This window comes from Myxocyprinus asiaticus, chromosome 23, assembly GCF_019703515.2.
Source record: "Myxocyprinus asiaticus isolate MX2 ecotype Aquarium Trade chromosome 23, UBuf_Myxa_2, whole genome shotgun sequence".
NCBI classification, from domain to species: Eukaryota; Metazoa; Chordata; class Actinopteri; order Cypriniformes; family Catostomidae; genus Myxocyprinus; species Myxocyprinus asiaticus.
Genome location: NC_059366.1, coordinates 5,014,427 through 5,041,948, shown reverse-complemented (window position 1 = coordinate 5,041,948; position 27,522 = coordinate 5,014,427). Strand labels below are relative to the sequence as shown.

The window sequence follows — 27,522 nt, the reverse complement described above, 5'->3', positions numbered from 1 at the left end:
TAAGAGAACAAGACCCCAGTAATCTCACATGGATCTCCTTTACAGTTTTTTTGTTTGTTTTTAAAGAAACAAGTGACGAGTCTTAATCATTTTTGCGGTAATCGACTTTGTGCCAAAAATGCTGTTATTAAGCTTAACTCTTATTGAGCCTGGAACTTTCCTTTAAGTCTCCAGAGATATGAAAGAGCATTTTTTGAGCAAACAGTTTTGAAATGCACTTTATGAATGGATCATTTTTTGACTGTCATATCCAGGCACTAATGCAGGAGGTTAAGGATCAGAAGCCACTTCTAGACTCTCTGAATGAAGTCAGCAGTGCTCTGCTGGAGCTTGTTCCATGGCGAGCTCGAGAAGGGCTGGACAGAATGATCATCGATGACAACGAGCGCTACAGATCAGCCAGTGATGCTGTTAGCCAGCATGTGGACCAGACCGGAGCTGCTATCTTAAAATCACAGCAGGTACAATACATGATCCTCAGCTGCTTAAAAACATAGCACCAGCCCTTTATTAGCAACATTCACAGTGATGTTGAGTTTGTTGAAGGCCCCAGACAAAAGAGCGTCTGTGATTCTTGCCGAGGGTGATTGGCCTCATTGTGCTGTTAATTCTTACTGCTTTTATGTCATTCAAACTTCATTCATCCTCTCTTGCAGCCTTCATGCTATTTACATAATACACTAATGGAGTGTGACCCACATTGATTATATTAGCATCGCATTAGTGTGTGTTATACAGTGGAAGGACAAAATGTTGCAAGATTTTGTGCACAACTGACTCTGATTTTAGTAATATACATGTAATAATTATATATATATATACACACACACACACACACACACTACCGGTTTTGAAACACTTGACTGAAATGTTTCTCATGATCTTAAAAATCTTTTGATCTGAAGGCGTATGCTTAAATGTTTGAAATTAGTTTTGTAGACAAAAATATAATTGTGCCACCATATTAATTTATTTCATTATAAAACTAAAATGTAATAAAAAAAAAAAGTTTTTGAAATTGATGACTTGGACCAAATAATAAAGAAAAGCAGCCAATAAGTGCCCAACATAGATGGGAACTCCTTCAATACTGTTTAAAAAGCATCCCAGGGTGATACCTCAAGAAGTTGGTTGAGAAAATGTCAAGAGTACATTTCTGAAAATTCTAGGCAAGATCTAGAACTTATAACATATGCAAAATATAACATATGTTTAGTCACAACATAATTCCCATAGTTCCATTTATGTTATTCCATAGTTTTAATGACTTTACTATTATTCTAAAATGTGAAGAAAAAAATTACAATAAAGAATGAGTAAGTGTTTCAAAACTTTTGACCGGTAGTGTATATATAATTTATTTGTTTATTTAATTAATTTTTATTATTATTTTATAGAAATTAGTTAATAAATTAACATTTTTATTGCTAAATATTCAGGAAAATAAGTGGAATAAAGTATACAACTACAATGTTATAAAATTGAAATATATAAAGTATATACAGTATATAATTTAAAAAATATATATATATAGAATTGTGCCACTTTACAATAACTCATATTAAAATGAATTAACATTTTTATAAGTAATTTAAAATGATTTAGTATAATATGTATACTATATATTATAAAAAATAATATATATGCAGTATATATATATATATGTGTGTGTGTGTGTGTGTTAATTAATATTAATATGAATTATTGTAAAGGGGTATAACTAATATTTATCTTTTGTAACATTGTATTTTTTTTTATTTATTCCATTGATTTTCCTCAAGAATATATATATATATGTGTATGTGTGTGTGTGTGTGTGTGTGTGTGTGTGTGTGTGTGTGTGTGTGTGTGTTAGTCAAGGTTTCTTGCATTAAAAACAGTCCTAAAATTTAGCTGCAAGCAAAGTACTCATCAAGCAAGAGATATGTTGCAGTAAGCACAAGTACTCAAGAATCAACTTTCACACCAGTCCCACCAGGTGGGACTCGAACAGCAGACTTGAATGCGTTTAAAGTGTACGCTCACTGCTTTACATACTATGCCACTGAGGTGACATAACCCAAAACTTGATAATTGATCATTGATAATTTTAGGACATATGGTTCAACAGTTATGGGCAAAAATAGCAATTTTTGCGTTTTCTTGACCCATACGTGGAACTGTCCCCAAACTTGCCATGTACCTCAGATCAAGGTCCTGATAAAACTTACTAAGTTTTGTTTCGATAGGACAAAGCCTTGTAAAGATACAGCCTCCTGTTTGGCATCCTCGCCACCAAATTCTTTGATGCATGATAAGGAAATGGTTTTGTCTGTCAAAAAGCTTTTGATGTCTTTTGGCCAGCTGTGTTTCAAGGTGCTCTGACAAAAGTTTGGGAAAGATCTGATAAAGGCTTAGAGACGAGTTCGCAAAAGTACTTTTTCGACAAATTTCAAGATGGCTGCCAAAGTCGGGGATGAAGATTTTGGAGTGGTTGAATCCACTAAAAAAGTTCACAAGCAAACAAATCAGAGAATATACGATTTATGTGTGTAGGCCATATGGTTCAAAAGTTATTAACTGTTAAAAAGTACATTTTTGAACTGGTGGTGGCACTATAGAGTTTGTCCTAGAGACCCTGAATTTGGTAGGGGGGCTATTCATGCCCACCCCTGTCATTGTGCCAAATGTCATAACTTACCTATGTATGGTTCTATGGGCTGCCATAGACTTCATGAGTTTGGACACTAATTAGTATTACATGACCTAGTTTTACATGATTTTCTACTCTTTCTCTGACCCTGTTGTTATGGTTGGCTAACATATTTGTATGTAAAATGGGTTACAACCTCACTTTTTTTGTGTTACAACCTCACTTCTCAATTGTTTTTTTGTGAAATTTTAGGTCTTTGATGGTTTCTTTGGTGAAGATGTGGTCATTTAGAGATTATTGAATAATTATGAAATCTTGGCTAGAACTGAATGTAAATGAGTTCAGAGAGTCACTGAAATTGTTATTTTTCTTGATGTGCAGTTCGAGCAGTCAGCCGCTGCTGAGTTGGCCTGGCTGACTGAGGCAGAGAGAAAGTTGTCATCTCTTGGTTACATGAGCCTCGAGCCGGAGCAGACTTCAGCTCAGCTTCAGGCTCAGAAGGTCAGTCAGATATTTGTGTGGTCTTCTATTACCTGAACTATCAAATAAACATCCTTTGTAAAGCATCAGTGGTTCACTTTCTCTTGCAGAGCTTCTCCATGGACATTTTTAGGCATAAAGATGCTGTGGATGACATCGTGAAGACCGGCGAGGCCATTATGAACAGCAAAGATGAGGCCGAGAAGAAGACACTGAGGGTAAATGAGACATTTTTAAGATAAGGGATGGGCGGTATGAAAATCTTATATCACAATTCTCTTTATATCATAGTAATTTTGAAACACATGTATAAAATCATGAGCACTCACATGAGATGAAGACTCCAGTCAAATCAGTAACCTTATAAAGGTGGTTTAATTCTACAGGAGAGGGTCTCCTCATGGGGGCTGCCATGTTAAAATCACATGACCAGCTGAATACTACTCAATCTCAGTAACTGCCCTGTTATTGGACTCTTTCACTCTTGGATTAAATTAATCATGGCTGACTGTGAATAGTGAATTTCTACAATGGCATCTGAAATCGAAAACTATTGATTTAGAATGATGCTGCATCCACACCACTAGGTGTCAGTGTCCAAGCCCAAGACGACATAAACCAAAAAATGACTGAGTGCACCTTTAAATAACCATATGCTCATGCCTATTTTTTTTTTCAGATATTACAATGAATGAAGTACTTCACAAATGAAAGGCACTTCATCTCATTTGGTTATTTTCTCTTTTTATTTGAAACTTGATGGAAGCAAACCAAAAGACTGGTTTATTACAAATGAAAATGAAGTCAGCACAAAAACAGCTCTACATTATGTAACACTTACTTGAATTTAAACAAAAGACTTAAGTGAAACTTAACACATTCGAAACCGATTATTTGCACACCTGTGACCGCACATCAGTTCTGTTGGTGCCTTGAAGTGCACCTGGGAAGCTCCTACGTCCAAGTCAGGCATTTGTTATCATGACATATCAAGCATTTAAGTTGGAAAACAAAATATGGAAGAAATCAAACTCTTTTTTTCTGCTGTACTGGTGAATGCACATGCTTCACTTTTACCTGACCTATATGATTTATTCATGTTTGGTATCTCTTTACCGGTGGAAACACTTCTACCATCGCACTGTATATTCCGTTGTTCTGTTCGGTCCTAAAGTGGCTCTTCTAAACGGACACAGCACATGAGCACTGTACAGCAGGTGTTTAAGACTAGCTCTGTGGTGATGTGACTGTGGTGTGACACAGGTGAAGCTCCAGGCCATATTGGAGAAGTATAACGCGGTGAGTCAGCTGAACTCTGAGCGCAGTCTGCAGCTGGAGAGAGCTCATTCTCTGGCCTGTCAATTCTGGGAGACGTATGATGAGCTCTGGCCGTGGTTGCAGGAGACCAGTGCTGCCTTCATTCAACTGGCCCAGCCTGCTATTGAGTATGAAGCCCTAAGACAACAGCAGGAGGAACTACGGGTAAGATGGAGATATAGCTCTAAATTCTGATTGGATGAGCCATAAAAAGACGATATATGCACACCTGTGACTACACAGCAATAGAACTGTTCAGGTTGTAGTCCAAAAACCCGGAAGAAAATTTGCTATGGGCTCCTTCGGGATTTTCCTATGTTTTTTTTTTATTTTTTATATATAATGGCAGTTTTGGATGTATGAGTAAAATTAGGTCTTTGGTAAACAGTACTTGAAGATACGTGGATGTTTTGCTCTAAAACATAAATTACACACAGTCATACCACAAACATGAATTTTGAAGCCATATTGAAGCAACATACTTAATAAAAAAAACATGGGAGCTTCAAAATTTATGTTTGAGGTATGAATGTGTGTAATGCATGTTGTAGAACAAAACATCCAAGTATGTTCAAGTAATGCTTACCACAGACAATAGTTTACTCATAAATACAAAACAACCATTATAAAAACACATAGGAAATTCCTAAGGGAACCCATGGTGAATTAGCCTTCCGGGTTCACCTACAAATTGACATAATGGCTGAACAGCTCTATTGAACTCTGTTGATACCTTTGGTAACCATAAGCAACATATAGTTGGACTACTGAACTATATTACACAGCTGAAGAATTGTATTATTATCTGTACATTTCATTAGGAATACTTTACATTATGGTTGTATTCAGTAACATTAGTTTACTACATTCATTAACATGAACTAATGATGAACAGTACTTTTTCAGCACTTATTAATCTTGGTTGATGTTAATTTAAAAAGAAACTAATACATTTATACAGTATACAGTCTATATATATATATATACATATATATACACACACACATGTATGTATGTATGTATACAGTATGTGTATATATATAAACTCAGCAAAAAAAGAAACGTCCTCTCACTTTCAACTGCTTTTATTTTCAGCAAAATTAACATGTGTAAATATATGAATATATGAATATAAAAAGATTCAGCAACTAAGACATAAACTGAACAAGTTTCACAGACATGTGACTAACAGAAATGGGGGGGGAGGGTAAAAATACAAAAGTAACAGTCAGTATCTGGTGTGGCCACCAGCTGCATTATATGCTGCAGTGCATCTCCTCCTCATGGACTGCACCATATTTGACAGTTCTTGCTGTGAGATGTTACCCCACTTTTCCACCAAGGCACTTGCAAATTCCCAGACATTTCTGGGGGGAATGGCCCTAGCCCTCACCCTCTGATCCAACAGGTCCCAGAGGTGCTAATGGGATTGAGATCCGGGCTTTTCGCTGGCCATGGTAGAACACTGACATTCCTGTCTTGCAGGAAATCACGCACAGAACGAGCAATATGGCTGGTGGCATTGTCATGCTGTAGGGTCATGTCAGGATGAGCCTGCAGGAAGGGTATCACATGAGGGAGGAGGATGTCTTCCCTTAACACACAGCGTTGAGATTGCCTGCAATGACAACAAGTTCAGTCCGATGATGCTGTGACACACCGCCCCAGACCATGATGGACCCTTTACCTCCAAATCTATCCCACTCCAGAGCACAGGCCTCGGTGTAACACTCATTCCTTCAACGAAAAACGCGAGTCCAACCATCACCCCTGGTGAGACAAAACCGTGACTCATCAGTGAAGAGCACTTTTTGCCAATCCTGTCTGGTCCAGCGAAGGTGGGTTTGTGTCCATAGGCGACATTGTTGCCGGTGATGTCTGGTAAGAACCTGCCTTACAACAGGCCTACAAGCCCTCAGTCCAGCCTCTCTCAGCCTATTGCGGACAGTCTGTGCACTGATGGAGGGATTGTGCATTCCTGGTGTAACTCGGGCAGTTGTTGTTGCCATCCTGTACGTGTCCCGCAGGTGTGATATTCGGATGTACCGATCCTGTGCAGGTGTTGTTACATGTGGTCTGCCACTGCGAGGATGATCAAGCTGTCCTTCCTGTCTCGCTGTAGCGCTGTCTTAGGCGTCTCACAGTACGGACATTGCAATTTATTGCCCTGGCCACATCTGCAGTCCTCATGCCTCCATGCAGCATGCCTAAGGCACGTTCACGCAGATGAGCAGGGACCCTGGGCATCTTTCTTTTGGTGTTTTTCAGAGTCAGTAGAAAGGTCTCTTTAGTGTCCTAAGTTTTTATAACTGTGACCTTAATTGCCTACCGTTTGTAAGCTGTTAGTGTCTTAATGACTGTTCCACAGGTGCATGGTCATTAATTGTTTATGGTTCATTGAACAAGCATGCTATTGAGATATGAGATGCTGCGCTTCATTGCCGCACTGAGGATGTCCCAGGACTGCTCTTCAGACAAATATACCTGACGATGCACCTGTGGCACATCTATTTATAGCCCCTGGTACTGGTGCATTCTGATGATGTCACCAACAGAGGCTATAAAGGTTCTAGTCAATTTCATTGACGTGTTGCACACATATTCACAGCTGGTCACTCCTAAAGACATTCCCATAAGCGCTGAATCAAGTGCAGCATCTTGTTCAGCTTTTTCAGGGAACAAGGGTTACAGTCAAGTAACCCAAGACGTTCCCTGTCAAAAGCTACACTTAATGCTGCCCTTGATTCAGCACTTATGAGAATGAGAATACCCACGCCGCTGCACTGTGGGTGTCTGGACCCCTTACGGTTGTGTAGTTTGTGCTCACAAAAACGCAAAAGGTCTCAGACATGAGCATGTGATGTTGACTCAAGGACGTGAGAGCCCGGAGTGGCATGAACATCCAAACTATAAAATCTTATGAATGTGTGCGGAGAGGACCAGCCTGCCGCATTACAAACATGCTGCAGAGGGGCACCCCCCGCCAAAGCTTTAGAAGAAGTGACCCCCCTGGTAGAATGAGCCCTGATGCCTACTGGCAAAGCTTGACCACGTGCCTCATAGGCAAGGGCAATAGCATCCCTCACCCAATGTGACATTGTCTGTTTTGTGGCGGCCCCCCTGTTACAGCCCCCATGACAAACGAATAGTTGCCCTGACTTAAGCCACCAGCTAGTACGGTGGATGTAGGCCTGAAGAGCACGGACTGGACACAGTCTGTGAAGATTCTCCTGATCCGGCGTTGTGAACGGCGGAGGACAGAAGGCCTCAAGAGTGACCGGATGTACGGTCGAGAAAGGAGCCTTAGGCAGGTAGTAAGGATGAGGATGCAATATCGCTCTCGCCATTCCTGGGGCAAAGTATAAGCAGGATGGCAAGACTCTCCAATTCTTTTTAAAGAAGTGATAGCCATAAGAAAAACCATCTTTAGAGTCAGGAGCTTGTCAGACACCGACTCTAGATGTTCAAAGGTGGTCTCAACCAGATCCTCAAGGACTATAGCTAAGTCCCATGAAGGGATCCTGGTTCTAACGGGAGGCCTCAGTCACATGGCCCCACGAACGAAGCGAGCGAGCAAAGGATGTTTCCCCAGTGGCACCCCGTTAATCAAGGCGTGGCAAGCCGACAGAGCGGCCACATAAACCCTGAGAGTGGTGGGGCATGTGCCTACTGCTAATTTCTCCTGCAGGAAGTCCAGAACTGAAGCAATCTGGCAGTTAACTGGATCTGCATTACGTGCAGTGCACCACCTTTCAAAGACACCCCACTTATTGGCATAACTTTTTCTAATGGAAGGAGCCCTAGCACTCAGAATGGTCTCAATAACTTCAGGTGAAAACCCAGTATCCCTCAGTTGATACCCTTCAGGGGCCAAACATGAAGGTTCCACAGCTTGGGCTGGGGATGAAATATAGTCCCCTGTGCTTGAGACAGAAGGTCCCTCCTCTCCGGTATCGCCCAAGGCGAGCCGTCGAGGAGAGATATTATCTCCGAGAACCATACTCTGTTTGGCCAACGTGGCGCTATCAATAAGAGGCAAGATCCTTGCTGACGAACTCTGGCTAGAACTCCTGAGAGCAGAGAAACCGGAGGAAATGCATACAGGTGCATTTTGGGCCATGTATTTGCCATCGCGTCCAGACCCAGGGGGGCTGGGTGACTCAGAGAGAAGTAGAAGGGACATTGCGCTGTCTGTTGGGAGGCGAAGAGGTCCACCTCTGCTTCGTAAAATCTTAACCAGATTTGTTTCACTACCTCGGGGTGGAGTTTCCATTCTCCCATTGGTATTTTCTGTCTGGACAGTAAATCCGCTCCCACATTCAGGCATCCAGGGATATATACTGCTTTGAGTGACAGGAGCTTGCCCTGGGCCCAAAGAACAATCTGCCGTGCTAGTCTGTTTAGCTGGCGTGACCGCAGACCTCCCTGGTAATTTATGTAAGAGACTGCCGCTGTGTTGTCCACCCGCACCAGGATATGGCAGCCTCTCAGATGCTGGAGGAAGTACTTCAGGACCAGAAATACAGCCATCAACTCGAGACAGTTGATGTGCCAATCGAGCTGATGACCCTCCCATTCCCCTTGAGCTGGACAACCACTTAAGACCGCTCCCCAGCCCGACAGGGAGGCGTCTGTCGTTAGCAATCTGCGACGGCAAGATGCACCTAGAGTGGGACCCAAGGCGAGGAACCGGGGTCTGAGCCACATAGAGAGGGTACGTAGCCCGCGGCGCGTAACCCTTATCTACCTTCGGGGATTGGCCCTTGGATGAAATCCCCTGGCTTTGAGCCACAACTGAAACATTCATTGATACTGAAGGGTTAGGGTCTAGCCTGACTTTGCTCAGGGTATTCTGAATGGTCTTGATTCGAGTGGGAGACAGCTGTTCCCGCATCGTGATCGAATTCCATACGATCCCTAAATATGTCATTCTCTGGGCTGGAGAAAGAACACTTTTCTTGTCGTTGAGTCTCAATCTCAGAGAAACTAGATGAGCTAAGACGATATTTCTGTGCTGTAATGCCAGTTCTTGCGATTGTGCTAGTATCAGCCAGTCGTCTATGTAATTCAAAATGCAGATGCCCTGGAGTCGCAATGAAGCCAGCGCTGCATCCATGCACTTTGTGTATGTGCGAGGTGATAAGGCTAGGCCGAATGGAAGAACCCGATATTGGTAAGCTTCGCCCCCAAAAGCAAACCTCAGGAACTTCCTGTGTTGTGGCAGTATTTCTATATGAAAGTATGTGTCCATGAGATCGATCGTGACTAACCAATCGCGATGTTGAATTTGTGACACAATCATCTTGACAGTTAGCATCTTGAACTTGAGCATCTTGATTGAGCAGTTCAAGCCTCGAAGATCTAAAATTGGATGCAATCCCCCATCCTTCTTGGGAACCACGAAATATCTGCTGTAGTAACCTGACTCTTTCTCTGGAAGGGGAACATGCTCTATGGCCCCTTTGACCAGAAGAGATTGCAGCTCTTGTGACAGTAAATATGCTTGTTCCGGTTTCACAGTAGTGGAGACCACGCTGTTGAAACGCGGAGGATGGCGAACGAATTGAATTCTGTAGCCCTTTTGTACTGTCTTTAGGACCCTTATAGAAATACCCGGCAGTAGCTTCCATGCTGCCAGGTTCTCTGAAATGGGTACCAATTTTGATACTTCCCATTGAGGGGATGTTGGATGTTCCATGTCCTGGGTGACAACAGGAAGCATTGGAACACCCAACATTTCGCTGGAAACCGCTGCCTCCCGAAACACCAGAGGCATTGGGGATGGAGAGGTTTTGTGGGGGTGTCGGGAAGGAGCAGGTAGATGTTTTGCGTGCCCCGTCTCAAGGGGGGCTACCCCCGCAAGGCTGGGCGCAAGACCACCAGGACTTTTTCTTTTTGGAAATAATGGTCCTGAGGTCTTGCTTTGGAGGCTGCTGAGGGCAATGAGCCGGTTACCAATCTTTACGAGGGGGAGCGCGACTCGCCACAATTTGTTTTTGAGCCTCCCTTCTAGAAGGACCGGGGCGAGGCTGGGTGGCTGGCAGCCCCTCCCTCTGAGTGCGGTGAGGAAGGAATTGCACAAAGGCTTCCTCGTGTTTTTTTTCACCTCCCGAAACCTGGTGACGACTGTATTCATCAAATTGCCAAACAGGCCGGAAGGTGACACCGGGGCATCAAGTAGGAATACTCTGTCCTTATCCTTGATGCCCGTGAGGTTTAGTCACAGATGCCTCTCCGTACTGACCAAAGCAGCCATTGAATGGCCGATAGCGTGAGCCATCTGCTTGGTTGCACGGAGAGATAAATCTGTGGCTCGACGAAGCTCTGAGAATGCTTCCTCGTTGATTGTACTACCCGCACTCAGGTCCTTCAGCAGATCAGCCTGGTATGCCTGTAACACCGCCATGGTGTGTAGTGCAGCACCAGCCTGACCTGCTGCTTGATAAGCTTTTTTTGTGGGGAGAGTTGTTTTTTTTTTTTAATGATGATGTCAAACCAGGATAGAGATAACATGGATTGAATCTTTTGAATACATGATGGGCCAAAATTGTAAGAGAGACACAATGAAAGATAAAACAAGATACAAAGAAAAAATAAAAAAAGGGTTATTTTGCCTTTGTAAAAAAAATGTGCACTTCTGTTTTTGCAGTTTTCAACAAAATAACTCCTATTTTACTTTTACATATTCAGACAAAACATTACAAATTCATATAATTCATTCGACATGCTTTACTTTTCAGATTTAATTTACTTTGGTAGCAGTTGTGGCCAAAAATATTGGCACCCTTGGTAAATATGAGCAAAGAAGGCTGTGAAAAATAAAACTGCATTGTTTATCCTTTTAATCTTTCATTCAAAAAATTCACAACAATCTACCCTTTAATTGAAGTAAAACAATTGAAATATTTAATTATTAAATAATTTCTTTTTTCTCTAAAACACATTGGCCACAATTATTGGCACCCCTATTCTTATGAGTAAAATATATCTGAAGTATATTCCCATTCATATTTAACATTTTTTACTGCACCTGGGTGACTAGGAACATGAAATTGTTCAGCCATGACTTCATGTTTCACATGGGTATAAATATGAGGTAAATTCCCTTAATCATCAATCACAGTGGTTTAGACTAAAGAATAAAGTTATGATGTGTGGCAAAAGGTTGTTGAGCTTCACAAAATGGAAAATAGCTATAAGATAATAGCCAAAGCATTGAAAATACCCATTTTCACCATCAAGGCAATAATTAACAAGTTCCAATCAACTGGAGATCTTAAGAATCAGCCTGAAAGAGGACATGTGTCTATATTGTCTCCACGCACAGTGAGGAGGATGTTTCAAGTGGCCAAAGAATCTCCAAGGATCACAGCTGGAGAATTGCAGAAATTAGTTAGGTCTTGGGGTCAGAAAGTCTCAAAAAAATATCAGATATCACCTACATCACCACAAGTTGTTTGGGAGGGTTTCAAGAAAAAAAGCCTCTGCTCTCATCCAACAACAAACTCAAGTGTCTTCAGTTTGCCAGACACTACTGGAACTTCAAATGCAACCAGGTTCTATGATCAGATGAAACAAAAAAGAGCTTTTTGGCAGCGAACACTAGAGATGGGTTAAATGTGGTGCTGGATGTTTAACGTTGTGGGTCTGTTTTTCTGCCAGAGGCCCTGGACATCTTGTTCGGATACATGGCACCAAGGACTCTATAAAATACCAACAGATAAAAAATCTAAACCTGGCTGCCTCTGCCAGAAAGCTTACAATGGGCCCTGGTTGGATCTTCCAGCAGGACAATGATCCAAAACAAACATCAAAATCAGCACAAAAAATGGTTCACTGACCACAAAATCAAGGTACTGCCATGACCGTCCCAGTCCCCTGACCTGAACCCCATAGAAAATTTGTGGGGTGAACTGAAGAGGAGAGTCCACCAAAATGGACCTCTGAATTTGAAGGATCTGTAGAGATTCTGTATGGAGGAATGGTCTCAGATCCCTTGCCATGTGTTCTCCAACCGCATTAGGCATTATAAGAGAAGACTCAGAGCTGTTATCTTGGCAAAGGGAGGTTGCAAAATGTATTGAATAAAAGGGTGCCAATAAATATGGCCAATTTATTTAACAGAATGGCTAAGAGGATAATGTATTATGTACATGAGTGGCCAAACAGATGGTGTGTCAGATTGTCAGATTGTGTTTGATGTTTTTGTTGCGCAATCCACCGCATTCTCTCCTGATGGTATTAATCTTGTGGTCTTCAGCAAATGAGGGAGCTAATAGCAGAGCACAAGCCACACATCGACAAGATGAATAAAACCGGTCCTCAACTGCTGGAGTTAAGTCCGGCGGAGGGGGAGCCCATCAGAGACAAATACCAAGCTGCAGATAAACTGTACAGCCAGCTGAAAGCAGATGTTAAACATAGAGCTGCTGCTCTGGATGAAGCTATCTCTAAATCCATTCAGGTAAATTCTGTTTTCCTGTTTTTTTACATACAACAATCAGCTACAACATTAAAACCACCATACCTAATATTGTGTAGGTCCCCCTCGTGCCGCCAAAACAGTGCCAACACGCATCTCAGAATAGCATTCTGAGATGATATTCTTCTCACCACAATTGTACAGAGTGGTTATCTGAGTTACTGTAGACTTTGTCAGTTCGAACCAGTCTTGCCATTCTCTGTTGACCTCTCTCATCAACAAGGCATTTCTGTCTACAAAACTGCCACTCACTGGATGTTTTTGGTTTTTGGCACCATTCTTTTTGGAGTAAATTCTAGAGAAAATCCCAGGAGATCAGCAGTTACAGAAATACTCAAACCAGCCCTCTGGTAATCATCCATGCGATTATCTAATCAGCCAATTGTGTGGCAGCAGTGCAGTGCATAAAATCATGCAGATATGGGTCAGGAGCTTCAGTTAATGTCCACATCAACCTTTAGAATGGGAAAGTTTTTGGCTCAGTGATTTGGACCGTGGCGTGATTGTTGGTGCCAGATGGGCTGGTTTGTGTGGACATACGCTACACCTTTGTGAAGAATACCCCCGAAGTCCATTTATGCATGACAAAAAAGTAAACATTTCATTTTACATTACTAATTTTCCACCTTCTAAGGCTGTTTTTTTTAAAGCTGAGTACTAGCCATATGCTCGTCCATAGACATTTGGTCTGTTTTGTGATTCCACACACGTTCCCCACTGTTTAGTCAAATATCTTGACCTCTGAGTAGAATAGAAGGTTAATCTAGGTACAGTATTGTTTAAAAGCTAAGACGCCACAGGAACGTAAGAATGCACGTTTAGCAATGTTCAAATGAACCATGCATTGGCCAAGTGCTTGCATCTGCGAACACGTACTTGCGCAAAGTATTTTTCGGGCCTTAGACAGAGAATTAGGTTGCCCCCTTTCTCCAAAACTCTGCATTTCAAAGACAGCAAAACCCCAGTGCACCTTTTTCAGTGGTATGTCTGCATGCAATTAAAAAAAATTCAAATACTATCATCATATCTTTCTTTTCATGTAGCTATTTTTTTATGTATCAATAAATAATGATTTGCAATTTTGTTGCCCACCTGCCTTTATCAGCATCCTCAGTCACATCTCTGCAACTTGTGTGATAAACTGCTTGTGAATGCTTTCCACAGTTCCACGATAAGATCGATCCCATGCTGGAGTCTCTGGAGCGCATCGCCGAATGCCTCCATCAGCCTCCATCCATTTCTGTGGAGGTGGAGAAGATCCGGGAGCAGATATCCGAGAACAAAGCTGTGACTGTAGACCTGGAGAAACTTCAGCCCTCATATGAAACCCTCAAGCAGCGAGGAGAGGAGATGATCGCTCGCTCAGAAGGAGCAGATAAGGACCTCTCGGCCAAAGGTGACCATTGACATCCCAGTGCATCAGATTGGGGCTTACAATAATAGTCAACTAGTCAATCAGAGTTGTGTTGTGTCAGTTTTCAGGCAATGTGACGTGATTTTGTAATTACTAAAGATGTCTTTCGTTTTGTTTTGAAGTTGTTCAAGACAAGTTGGACCACATGGTGTTTGTATGGAATGACATCCAGGCTCTTCTGGAAGAAAGAGAGGCGAAGCTCCTGGACGTCATGGACTTGGCTGAGAAGTTCTGGTGTGACCACTGCGCTCTGATCGTCACTATCAAGGACACACATGACCTGTTGAGAGAGCTGGAGGAGCCTGGAGTTGATCCTTCCGTGGTCAAACAACAGCAGGAGTCTGTGGAGGTCTGGAGCCCTCAGAACGTGAAGTTTGATGTTCATGCAGCTTTGCTCAACATCTTCATGGTCTTTGTTGTTTTGTTCTACAGAGCTTCAGAGAGGAGATTGACGGGCTTCAAGAGGAACTAAATGTTGTCCAGAATCTGGGGGCTGAACTCTTGACAGCATGTGGAGAACCTGACAAACCAGTGATTAAGAAAAGTATAGATGAGGTAATGATGTCACAAGTGCCCACCAAAGGGGACAATAATGATTGAAGGATTACACATAACTACATGTATAGATATACGGTAGTTTCTGCTATACAACCATAATACTGTACATTAATATGGACTCTCCTTCAAACAGTATACGAAGCATTTTTTATCTTTCAGTCATTTTATCTCATTTGTTTTTGGATGACAATGGAGGCTAAGTTTCAGTTTTATTGTTGCAGCATTAACTGTAGTAGTAACTATGTTTGTCAGAAACTATGGTTACTATGATACATTTTTGTTAGTTTCATATGTTTTTTGACTTTTTAAATGCTTTAAAAGGAATCTTCCGAGGATGATTTTCCTGCCATTGTAGCAGGAGGTGCGGTGCATAAACTTCTACTCTACGCAGATAATTTATTATTATTTGTCTCCGACCATAAAAGATATTTGCCTAGCCTCCACAGAATTATTTATTCTTTCTCCAAATTTTCAGGATATAGGTGAATTGATCTAAATCGGAAGCTCTTGCTCTGACATTATATTGCCTTGCCATGGCTTTCTAACCTGGCGCCTTTCAATGGCCCAAGCAAGGCATTAGGTATTTAGGAATTTTATTTCTAGCAAATTTGAGAGATTTAGTTTATTGGCCCATTAATGAAAAGGTCCTTGTGTGATGTGGATAGGTGGGCTTCACTACATCTGTCTATGGCAGGAAAGGTCAATGTTATAAAAATGAATTGTATTCCAAAATTCAAATATCTACTACAGTCTCTCCCTCTAGAAGTTCCTCTTTCTTATTTTAAACAGCTTGATAGAATATCTAAGTCTTTTATTTGGAATGGTCAACGACCTCAGTTGCATTTCAGTAAGTTATATAAACCAATTTGACAAAGGAGGTTTAGGCCTCCCCAAAATTGTATAACTATGCTTTTAATCTTAGACACTTGGCCCATTGGTCTCTTCCACCTGAGAGAGCCCCTCCCTGGTACTACATTGAATAGATGGTCCTTACCCCAATCTCACCATTGCAAAGTCTTTCTATCAAACTTCTTAGAGAAGTAAAAATGCATCCCATTATTTCACACTTACATGCAGTTTGGAAAAAGGATTTCCGTATGTTCAATTTTGATATTTACCTAAATGTTTCCTCAAGCATATGGTTGAACCCCAAATTATGTATTAACGAGTCCCCCTTTTGCTGGAAAAATGGATTTAGAGGGGTGTTGCTACACTTGGTGACCTTTATGAAAATGGAGCTTTGAGATCATTTGAAAATATAACACTGCAATTTGGGATTTCTAGGTCTCAATTTTTCAGGTATTTACAGTTGGCAAAATAGACACATATGGTAAGAAATGGTACAGGTATTTGGCCTTTCTGGAGGGATCTTAGTGAGGACCATGTGGAGAGAAACAGATTGTGGTGGTAATTGTAAATTCTGTTCTTTGTGGAATTCTTTCTTTTCTCTTTGTTTGTTGATTTTTATATTTTTTATGTTCTGAAATATTTTTTGTTTGTTTGCTTATATGTGTGCATAGTGTAATTTAGGCTTTGACCACAGGGATATTTGTTGAGGGACAGGGTGGTGTTGGGGAGGGGGATATAATGGGAGTTAAGTTGATTCTGTGAACATGTTCTGTTTATTCCATATTCCTCATAAGAATTAATAAAAAAAAAAGTTAATAGCAAAAGGAATCTTCTGGGTTCAATACAAGTTAAGTTCAATCGACAGTGTTTGGGACATAATGTTGTTTTTAAAAAGCAAAGATTGTGGTTACAGTAAGGCACTTACAGTGAAAGTAAATGGGGCTAGTCAATAAACGTTTAATATACACAATTATTTTAGTATGATGAAATCACTTACCCGAATAGCCAGGGTTACGTCGTCATGACAATGAAGTTGTAATACTGGATATAACTTTACACAGATAACGTTGTTAAGCTATTGTTTTTTCAATAAAATCGCTTTAGTATGTATAATGTTTATGTTTTATGGCTATACTTTTGAAACAGTGTGTATTTTGTAGTTTATGGACTGGCCCCATTCACTTCCATTGTAAGTGCCTTACTGTAACCTTTTTTTAATCCTGTAACCTTTTTTTTTGTGTGGTAATAATTAACATTATGAAAAAAATGCTGTCGACAGAGCTTAATGTATATTTGAATCTGGAACATTAATTTAAAATGGACCAATTAAACATGTTTCTTACTGTTAGTCTCTTTAGCATTCAAGGTGTTTGAACTACTTGCCACACCTGCTAATTTTTTATTTTATTTTATTTTTTAATAATAAAAAAGTCCCTTTGAAAATGTAATTATTTTACTGTTTTTTTTCTTGCATATTAGTTTCCAAGAAAGCCAAAACCAACCAACCAACCAAATCTAGCACAGCAAAGCCATTTTTACACACTCAGCAAGTGTTCATTTTGGACCAAGAGTATTTGTGGTGAAAGTGAGTCAGCATTGGTGTCACTCTGTACAAAATCTGACCACATCCTGTGTGTCCTGCAGGTTAACTCAGCTTGGGAGACCATGAATAAGACATGGAAGGAGAGAGTAGAGACTCTAGAAGAAGCCATGCAGGCTGCAGTACAGTTTCAAGACAGTCTTCAGGTATATATGACACACACACACATCATTACACCCCCTGAAAGCTCTGACCACCACACTGTCTGCTCATTCAATGAAGAGAAACTTCCATTACTTGTCATTACATTATGGTGTGATCCCATCAATCTGAGCTCATATGGAAGAAACATCTTTAAATGAATGATTCACATGACATAATTTAGCCCAGGGGTTTTCAAACAGGGAAAGCATGGAAGTCAATGAAAAATATATATAAAATATATATATAATTTTTGAATTGACTGATATAACTCATATATATATATATATATATATATATATATATATATACACACACACTGGCGGCCAAAAGTTTGGAATAATGTACAGATTTTGCTGTTTTGGAAGGAAATTGGTACTTTAATTCACCAAAGTGGCATTCGACTGATCACAAAGTATAGTCAGGACATTAGTGATGTAAAAAACAGCACCATCACTATTTGAAAAAAATCATTTTTGATCAAATCTAGACAGGCCCCATTTCCAATAGTCATCACTCCAACACCTTATCCTTGAGTAATCATGCTAAATTGCTAATTTGGTACTAGAAAATCACTTGCCATTATATCAAACACAGTTAAAAGCTATTTCGTTCGTTAAATGAAGCTTAACATTGTGTTTGTGTTTGTTTTTGAGTTGCCACAGTATGCAACAGACTGGCATGTCTTAAGGTCAATATTAGGTCAAAAATGGTGAAAAAGAAACAGCTTTCTCTAGAAACTCGCCAGTCAATCATTGTTTTGAGGAATGAAGGCTATACAATGCTTGAAATTGCCAAAAAACTGAAGATTTCATACAAAGGTGTACACTACAGTCTTCAAAGACAAAGGACAACTGTCTCTAACAAGGACAGAAAGAGATGTGGAAGGCCAGATGTACAACTAAACAAGAGGATAAGTACATCAGAGTCTCTAGTTTGAGAAATAGATGCCTCACATGTCCTCAGCTGACAGCTTCATTGAATTCTACCCGCTCAACATCAGTTTAATGTACAACAGTAAAGAGAAGACTCAGGGGTGCAGGCCTTATGGGAAGAATTGCAAAGAAAAAGCCACTTTTGAAACAGAAAAACAAAAAGAAAAGGTTAGAGTGGGCAAAGAAACACAGACATTGAACAACAGATAATTGGAAAAGAGTGTTATGGATCTTAACCCCATTGAGCTTTTGTGGGATCAGTTAGACTGTAAGGTGTGTGAGAAGTGCCCGACAAGACAGCCACATCTATGGCAAGTGCTACAGGAAGCGTGGGGTGAAATGTCACCTGAGTATCTGGACAAACTGACAGCTAGAATGCCAAGGATCTGCAAAGCTGTCACATGGGGGATTTTTTTATGAGAACTCCATGAAGTAGTTTAAGAAGTTCTGAAATTTTTTTCAAATTGTAATAGTAATTAGTAATTTTTTCACATTATTAATGTCCTGACTATACATTGTGATCAGTTGAATGCCAATTTGATGAATAAAAGTACCAATTTATTTTCATGTATGTATGTATGTATATACACTACCGGTCAAAAGTTTTGAAACATTTACTCATTCTTTATTATAATTTTTTTTTTTTTTTTTTTTTTTTTCACATTTGAGAATAATAGTAAAGTCATCAAAACTCTGGAATAACATAAATGGAACTATGGGAATTATGTTGTGACTAAACAAAATCCAAAATAAATCAAAACTGTGTTATATTTTAGCATCTTCAAAGTAGTCACCCTTTGCCTAGAATTTGCAGACATGTACTCTTGACATTTTCTCAACCAACTTCTTGAGGTATCACCCTGGGATGCTTTTTAAACAGTATTGAAGGAGTTCCCATCTATGTTGGGCACTTATTGGCTTCTTTTCTTTATTATTCGGTCCAAGTCATCCATTTCAAAAACTTTTTTTTTTAGTACAATTTTAGTTTTATAATGAAATTAATTAAGATGGTGGCACAATTATATTTTTGTCTACAAAACTAATTTCAAACATTTAAGCATACACCTTCAGGTCAAAAGATTTTTAAGATCATGAGAAACATTTCGGTCAAGTGTTTCAAAACTTTTGACCGGTAGTGTATATGGATGTGGGTGCTTCTTCCGCCAGAAGTCATTCTATAGCATTGGCTAGCTTTGGCTGCAGTCATTTTAGACCCCGTTTACACCTGGTATTAAAAGGATAGTTCATCCGCTGAACTCAAATGAAGTTTTTAGAAGAATTTCTCAGCTCTTTTGGTCCAAACAATGCAAGTGAATGGGTGCCAAAATTTTGAATCACATAAGTCAGTATAAAAGTAATCCATAAGACTCCAGTGGTTAAATCAATATCTTCAGAAGCGATATGATAGGTGTGGATGAGAAACAGATCACTTTCACATTCTTATTGTGTTTTTTGTGATTCGCATTCTTCTATGCATATCGCCCCCTGCCGGGCAGAGGAGAAGAATGTCTAGCAAAAAATAACAAATATTGATCTTTTTCTCACCCTCACCCTCATATCACTTCTGAAGATATGGATTTAACTACTGGAGTCGTATGGATTACTTTTATAATTCCTTTATGTGCTTTTTGGAGCATCAAAATGTTGGCACCAATTAAGTTGCATTGTACTGACCTACAGAGCTGAAATATTCTTCTAAAAATCTTAATTTGTGTTCTGCAGAAGAAAGGGAGTCATACACATGTGCAATGGTATGAGGGTGAGTAAATTATTTTTGGGTTAACTATCCCTTTAAGATGTGTTTCGAATGATTCGATCACAAGTAGTCAGCTCTAAATACGGGGGTCAGATCAGATCACAGCCACATACAGAGGTAGTCAAAAACGCTTGTAACGACATCACATTTAAGGTGGTGTAAATGCCGTGCTGATGCATCCCAGATAGCAGCGAAGCACCACCCCTTACCTGTCAATCAACTGCTGCACTAAACAAGAGTTTAAACTTTGCACAAGATCTTCATGGAACAGTGTCTGATATATACAAGCACACACACCCAATGCTCAGCCATCTCAGGTACTCCACTTAAAGTCTGCTCTAAATGTTGCATTTGTACTTAGATTAAATTTCAACTGCATCTGGGAGAAAGTGCACCATTTTTTCTTTACGACCTTATTGCTTTTTTCATTAATGTATGTCATCATGAAATCAGAGACCCTGCCCTTGTAATCCAAACATATAGATGTATGAATGGATGTACGCTGCAACAACAACTGCGTTTACTTCTTAATCTAAGTAACACCCATATTTTGCACAAAGCATCACGGGATGTAGGAAAAGGGTGGACATACACTTCCTTTAAAAATTGAAAAATTGATTCCTTCTTAGGAAAGAAATCAAAACAATATGTAACAATAATGTTTTATTTACATTTTCCAAACAAAGCCTTCTACAGTATAAAGATAGAAATACACCAAAATAGCACCAGTTCAAGTAATATTAAACATTTCCCAGAGTCTAAGTGGGAGGCTGACTAATTGAAAGAACTAGTCCCCATAGGTTGTGTATTCATTGCAATGGGCATTAAATCTCTTAAACTCTCTTCCTCCACAATATTAACCGGCCGGCAGACTATGACTGTTCGCTTTGCTACACCAGTTGAGAAGCCGCTTTCACGATTTGCATCAGGGTGTTAACACCATCGTCAAGCGCTGCTTTGAACTCCACATGAGAAGCGCTTGCAGACAAAAACATCTTATTCTGCATTTTCTTAATATTTAAGATTTGATGTGCTTCTGTGGTAATTAAATTGCGCCTTACAGAGGCTGCAAAGTACTTGATTTCTGTCACAAGTCCCTTCTGAGCTTGTTTTGTACAACAAATAGCGTTAAGCCTTTCTCCATCACTTGATCACTGACACAGAATCACTGTTGTGTGTGTTTGTGGTGTGTGTGTTAGTGTAATGTGCAGTGTGTATATATATATATATATATGTTACTTACCAAGCAGCCCAAGGTGATTTTGACAAGTAGGTTGATCCAAAAGTCCTGTAGTCTTGATCCAAAATCACAGGTCAAAATTGTCATTTTGGCCCCACTCAACAAAATAATGGATTATTCAGAAAATAATTGATCCATGACATTTAATAATTGGATTTCATCATGATTTATGCATTTCTTTCACAAGTAAAAAACAAAAACAAAACAATTATCAAAGGCAAAATATTTAGCCGGAGATCTCTGGTTGAGTTGACACAGAATGACCCTTAAAGTATTCATTTTATTTTAGTAAAAAAAAAAGAAAGAAATAATACTAATTTCTTAGTGCTTTCTTCTGATTTGGGGCTGAAATACAGTATGACCTGGACATCTTCTTTTCAGATTACTTGAGATTCCTCCAAAGAGTGATTTTCACATACTCATGCTTATTGTCATAGTCTACGAAGATCAAAGCATTATGCTGTTTATCTACAGCCCCATTCAGTTCGTCTTTCACATGAATAAATATAGTTATAAAATGTTATAAAAAACAGACCGCATCACAGGTGCAGCGAACTCTATCTCCATCCGGTGTCTGAATGTACAGTACTATGTATTCTGCTACAAGTTTCATCCACACATTTTCTTTCTTTAATAATGAATGTGGTAGCACAATTCACATTTACATCTATGCATTTGGCAGACGCTTTTATCCAAAGCGACTTACAGTGCACTTATTACAGGGACAATCCCCCCGGAGCAACCTGGAGTTAAGTGCCTTGCCCAAGGACACAATTGTGGTGGCTGTGGGGATTGAACCAGCAAACTTCTGATTACCAGTTATGTGCTTTAGCCCACTATGCCACCACCAGACAACTAATTATGAGATTAATCACAATTATTATTATTATTTGTATATTATTTGACTTTATTCAGTAATCACGAATGTGATTGCATTGAAAATGTATTGTTCAAAAGGTGTGGGAACCCTTTTTATGTGTGACAATATATAGCTGCCTTTTTATTTTAGGAAGGGGCTGCCTTGCAAAGGATCATCATATTTAGGGGTCGTTGGCATCAAAAGGTTTGAAAACCCCTGATTTAGCCAAGTAGGGCATATTCCTGGAGCAACATTACTGTTCAACAATCATAGGCCTTTAGCTAACCCTAATCTGATTAGTTGATAGGATTCATTTTACTGTAGTTTTGTGTCATTTAGTCTCATAATCAAAGTCATTTTATCTCTTAGAATGAAATCAGAATGAATATCAACTAGGGCTGCAACTAACGATTATTTTGATAATCGATTAATCTAATGATTATTAGAACGAATATTCAGCGATTATTGAATGATTAATCATTAGCTTTTAACGATTATTCAGCTTGTGCCCCAACTTAAAAGGTTGTATTAAATGTGCTTACTAACAATAAAGAGGACAAAATCATCTTTTAAAAATACCTCTAATTGACATTCACTGAATTAAAGGAAAAAAATACTTTTTATTAAGTTTAATTCAGTAAAGAAATTCACTGCAAAAACATCCCATTGTTAACAAGTGTTTTTGTCTTGTTTTCCATTTATAATTGTCTAAAAATCCTTAACAAGATACATTTACTTGAGAAGCAACATATACGATGTTAAGAATTGCTTTTGGAGAATGTATCTTGAATATACTGTAAGTGTATTTTGTATATGTGTATTTTTTCACTTGGTTATACTTCTGCCAGTGCAGTAAAGACAAAATATATTCAAGATCAATTTTTTTTTTCATGGGTTTTTCACCCATGTGACTCTACCCTCCCTAGCAACTGGGCCAATTTGGTTGCTTAGGAGACCTGGCTGGAGTCACTCAACATGCGCTGGGATTTGAACTGGCGAACTCCAGGGGTGGTAGCCAGCGTCTTTTACCACTGAGCTACCCAGGCCAATATAGCTGCTAAAGTAAATGCACGTTGTCTTAAAGGAGTTTTAGATATTTAAATTGGAAAACAAGCCAAAACTAAAACAAATCAAAAGTGTATTTTGTTGCGGTGTATAATGGAGCGATGGCTACCTCTCTCACCTTTCTGTTCACTTCGATCCATCTTTAACTCACAAAAAAAACAAACTCTCTCTTATTAATAAAGCTGCGTATTGCCAATTTTCTTCACGATAAGAAATGCAGAGTGACACATATATTATGATTCAATAAGTCGTGAGTCATCACGTTATAATCTAGCTGCATTAAGCGTGCGTGCTCGAGGGACGAGCGTCCCTGTGACAGAGTGTGCATCAGCCGGATGCAGTTTCAATCTCTCCCCCTTAGATCGGGACATTTGCGCAACTCATAGAAGAGGCGCTGACTGCACAGAGAAATGGCAGTTTCGGAGTTTGTAATTATTTACATGATCTGCTTCCGCATTATTTGAACTTTAATAAAGCTATAACGCATTAAATATAACTGCATTAAAGATGTAATGCCGGTGTGTTTCCTTTAAAGAGCTCTGGCTCCACTTATTCCACAACAAGAGTGCTTCTGTGTTTACTTATTTGGTATTTTTGTATAATTCCCTCATACTTTGCGACCTACATCACCTGAAGCTTAGAAAGTTTAGAGTGCTCTGGGCTGTGAGCTGTGTAATTCTTCCTCTCCTCAGTCAGTCGCAAACTGCAGTGCTGCTCTCGTGCGGCATCATTAAAGTTTAATGTGATCTCATGTTACGTTAAATGAGATCAAACGACTATTCGACAACGAAAATTTTTGTCGACAATTTTTTATTGTCGACATTGCCGATAACGTCGTTATCAACCTTATTATCAACCAGTTTCACTTCTACTTGTATCTGTACTTTAGTTGTTTTCCCAAAACACCAGATTTGAGTAGAGTTGGTTTGGTGTGGCCTACTGTAGTTTTGCTCATTACATTGTTAGTTGTCTGAGCCACTTTTGTATTTGGGCTAAAAGTGAAACTCGACTCTATGTAAAGCTGGATTTTGTTCTCTGTATAACAATAGTTTTCCCTCCTCTACAGAACATGTTTGACTCTGTGGATATTATGGAAGGCAAACTGGACTCGATGTCATCCGTGGGCACAGACCTGGAGACAGTGAAACAACAGATTGAGGAGCTGAAGGTATTGCTTTACTGTTTGTGTGTGGGAGATTTTCTCATTCTCGTGAGCCTGTGTTTGTTGTCACAATCAATGCAGCTGAAAGTATAAAGCTATTTATCTACAGCCCCATTCACTTTTCACTGTTTCTTGAGTAGAATTGACCTGCCAGAGTACATAGCAGCTGTGTTTGCTCTTGGAGCAATTTATTCCTTTGATCTTACACATTTGCTTTAAGCCTGCACAATTGTTAATGTTTAACCTTTAATGTTTTTAAATGGATTAAAGGTGAGGTGAAATACTTTGCTTTAGTATGATATTCCCTTTGTGAGCAATTCCTGCGGGAACTTCATGTAACACTTGTTTTTATGGTGTGTGTATGTGTTTAGGAGTTCAAAGGTGAGGCGTACCAGCTGCAGATCGAGATGGAGAGGTTGAATCATCAAGCCGGACTCCTGCTGAAGAAGGTGTTAGAGGAAGATGACCGCAGTCCCATCCTGGAGCCAATGAATGAGCTGAAGATGCTCTGGGACAACCTGGACAAAAAGATTATTAACAGACAGGTCAGATGACCGGGAGAAAGAAAAGAGTACCTTTTTTCTTTTCTTTGAATAACATGTACTGAAACATTATGAACAATAACCCCAGGAATTTGTAAGAAAGTAAATAGGTCAATTATCCCACTTGATTTGGAGTTCTTATGTTGCATTTTTATGTAACTTTCATGATTCAGGGTTCCCACGGTCATGGAAAACCTGGAAATATCAGGGAATTAAAAAAAAAAAAAAGTGTTTTCCTGGCCTGGAAAAGTCAGAAAAATTGATGAAATATTAAAAGCCATGGAACGTATTCAGTGTGAATGGCCCCTAAAACTTGCTCGCAAGCCATGATGTCTAATTTGTGAGAGATTCCTTTGTTTAGGCCAATAACGGGTCAAAACTATCTTGCTCTGAATCAAAATGACTTTTAAATTTCTGCATCCGATTATCAAAAACACCTGGAAAGGTCTTGGAAAAGTCATGAAATTTCATTATTCAAAAAGGGTGGGGATTCTGGATGTATTTTCCTATATGGCAGGTCTTATCTGTCAGTATTTGATTTGATTGTGAAAACTGGGCATTTATTGATTAATATTATGTTTCCCCACCCACGAGTCCTACATAAGCAGAAAGTGGTGGAGTAAGTTTACCTTTTAGTAAAGATTATGATTTTTTTTTATTTATTACTATCTAGTATAGCATACACTAATTGTGCGCACTGCAACTTTTGTGAAGTAAATAAGGTTAATATTGATTCCAGGCCATTTTAAAAGGTGAAGTGTGTAAGTTCTCATAGAATTTTGCAAAAATAATGACGTAATAATTTTACAACAAGTTTCAAATGCTCCTCTCATCTACCATTGTTCACACAAGCATATTGTGCCATCCCAAACTTGCACCATCATTTGAGCACCAATATTGTTCAGTCCAGTTGGGATGCTCAAACAGTGCAATTTTGTTTGGTGTTGCTAATGGCAAATAAATTACTCACTTCAACTTTGAAGTTTAGTTTTAACTGTATAATACTTGTATCTTTGATATTACACTATACTTCATGAATTCAAAATAGTACATTTGTGATCTTCTTTGCCCTGATCTCTTGTAGCACAAACTGGAGGGTGCGCTGTTGGCTCTTGGGCAGTTCCAGCATGCATTAGATGAACTTTTGGCTTGGCTTACTCACACTGAAGAGCTGCTGAGTGAACAGAGGAAGTCGTGTGGAGACCCAAAAGCCATCGAGATCGCGCTTGCAAAGCACCATGTACGTCAAAGTGAAAACAAGCTCAAAATGACCATGTATGCACTGATTAGTTTTGGGAGTGACAGTCATATTCCTGACTCCCCTGAATCACCATTCCATGTGTGCACAGATGTGTTTGTTTTCGCTAAAATCTTCAGGATTGGCTTTCATCAATAATCCTGTAATCAAAATTTCTCATTGGTTTCCATTGGGCAGGTGTTGCAGAATGATGTTCTGGCCCATAAGAGCACGGTGGAGGCTGTGAATAAAGCCGGTTGTGACCTGATTGACTCAAGTGCTGGAGAGGAGGCCAGTGGTCTGCAGAACAAGCTGGAGAACCTCAACCAGCGCTGGAGAACCATCCTGGAAAATACTGCACAGAGGAGACAGCTGCTGGACAATGCCCTGTTGCAGGTCAGAGACTCACACAGCCCGCCAGATATCTGGCAACCCTCTGGAATCTCAGACGCTCAACATTTCCTAAAATGGAGAAATGATTGATGATATTCTCAACACAAGGCCAAAAATGTCCTCGCTTAATCTTGAAGAATGTGGAAGTGAAGCTGTAAAGAGCTTGATGTCCACACACACATATGCATTCACTCAGAGAGTTTGGTTTAATGTGTGAACACTTTGAAAGCTGACATTGAATCCTTTACTTAACAAATTAAAATGAGAAAAATTATGAAAATATAATGTTGTTTTTATTGTCCTCACTAATGTCCAAGTGCTAATGTCTAAGGTACAGTAAATAACAAGTTGGCCAAAGAACAACTGAATAGTTTCAGTGAGTCAAGTCCAGTCAAAAATGGTTGTTAACAGTTTATTCCGAGTTCAATACAAGTTGAGCTCTGTTAATTTGTCACTTTACAGTGATATGACATAGCAAGACAGAGCTGGGATAAACGCTAAAATGCACACTGTAATGAAAGTACAGCCACATTTCTTTTTCAACAGAATATTGATTACTGGGTGAATCTCACAAAATCGCGTCCATTTCACATTTCACCCCAAAATCAAAAGTAAAAAACAAAGCAGCAATTCTCAGAGTCCAAGCACATGTGAAGAGAACATGACCAAAATAGCCAAATTTGACAGAATAGATTCTGTGGACACAATTGTTTTGTTGTGAAATTTCAACTTCTTTGATCACAGTTGCACAATTAGGATTTGCTTAAGTTATACCACCACCTACACTACCGGTCAAAAGTTTTGAAACACTTACTCATTCTTTATTATAATTTGTTTTTCACATTTTAGAATAATAGTAA

The 27,522-nt window shown here is 39.5% G+C and overlaps 1 protein-coding gene across 1 annotated transcript in view; it reads left to right on the top strand.

Annotated features, from left to right (window-relative positions):
* LOC127413600 (dystonin-like) overlaps positions 1 to 27,522 on the top strand; it is a 276,523-nt gene that overhangs the window by 207,523 nt on the left and 41,478 nt on the right. Inside the window, exons 63-75 of the mRNA XM_051650862.1 lie at positions 255 to 461; positions 3,014 to 3,133; positions 3,223 to 3,330; positions 4,376 to 4,594; positions 12,690 to 12,893; positions 14,076 to 14,307; positions 14,448 to 14,674; positions 14,758 to 14,880; positions 17,377 to 17,478; positions 24,395 to 24,496; positions 24,862 to 25,035; positions 26,117 to 26,272; positions 26,468 to 26,665. Coding sequence (XP_051506822.1) covers positions 255 to 461; positions 3,014 to 3,133; positions 3,223 to 3,330; positions 4,376 to 4,594; positions 12,690 to 12,893; positions 14,076 to 14,307; positions 14,448 to 14,674; positions 14,758 to 14,880; positions 17,377 to 17,478; positions 24,395 to 24,496; positions 24,862 to 25,035; positions 26,117 to 26,272; positions 26,468 to 26,665 — 2,172 coding nt within the window. The remainder of the gene's footprint in view (positions 1 to 254; positions 462 to 3,013; positions 3,134 to 3,222; positions 3,331 to 4,375; positions 4,595 to 12,689; positions 12,894 to 14,075; positions 14,308 to 14,447; positions 14,675 to 14,757; positions 14,881 to 17,376; positions 17,479 to 24,394; positions 24,497 to 24,861; positions 25,036 to 26,116; positions 26,273 to 26,467; positions 26,666 to 27,522) is intronic.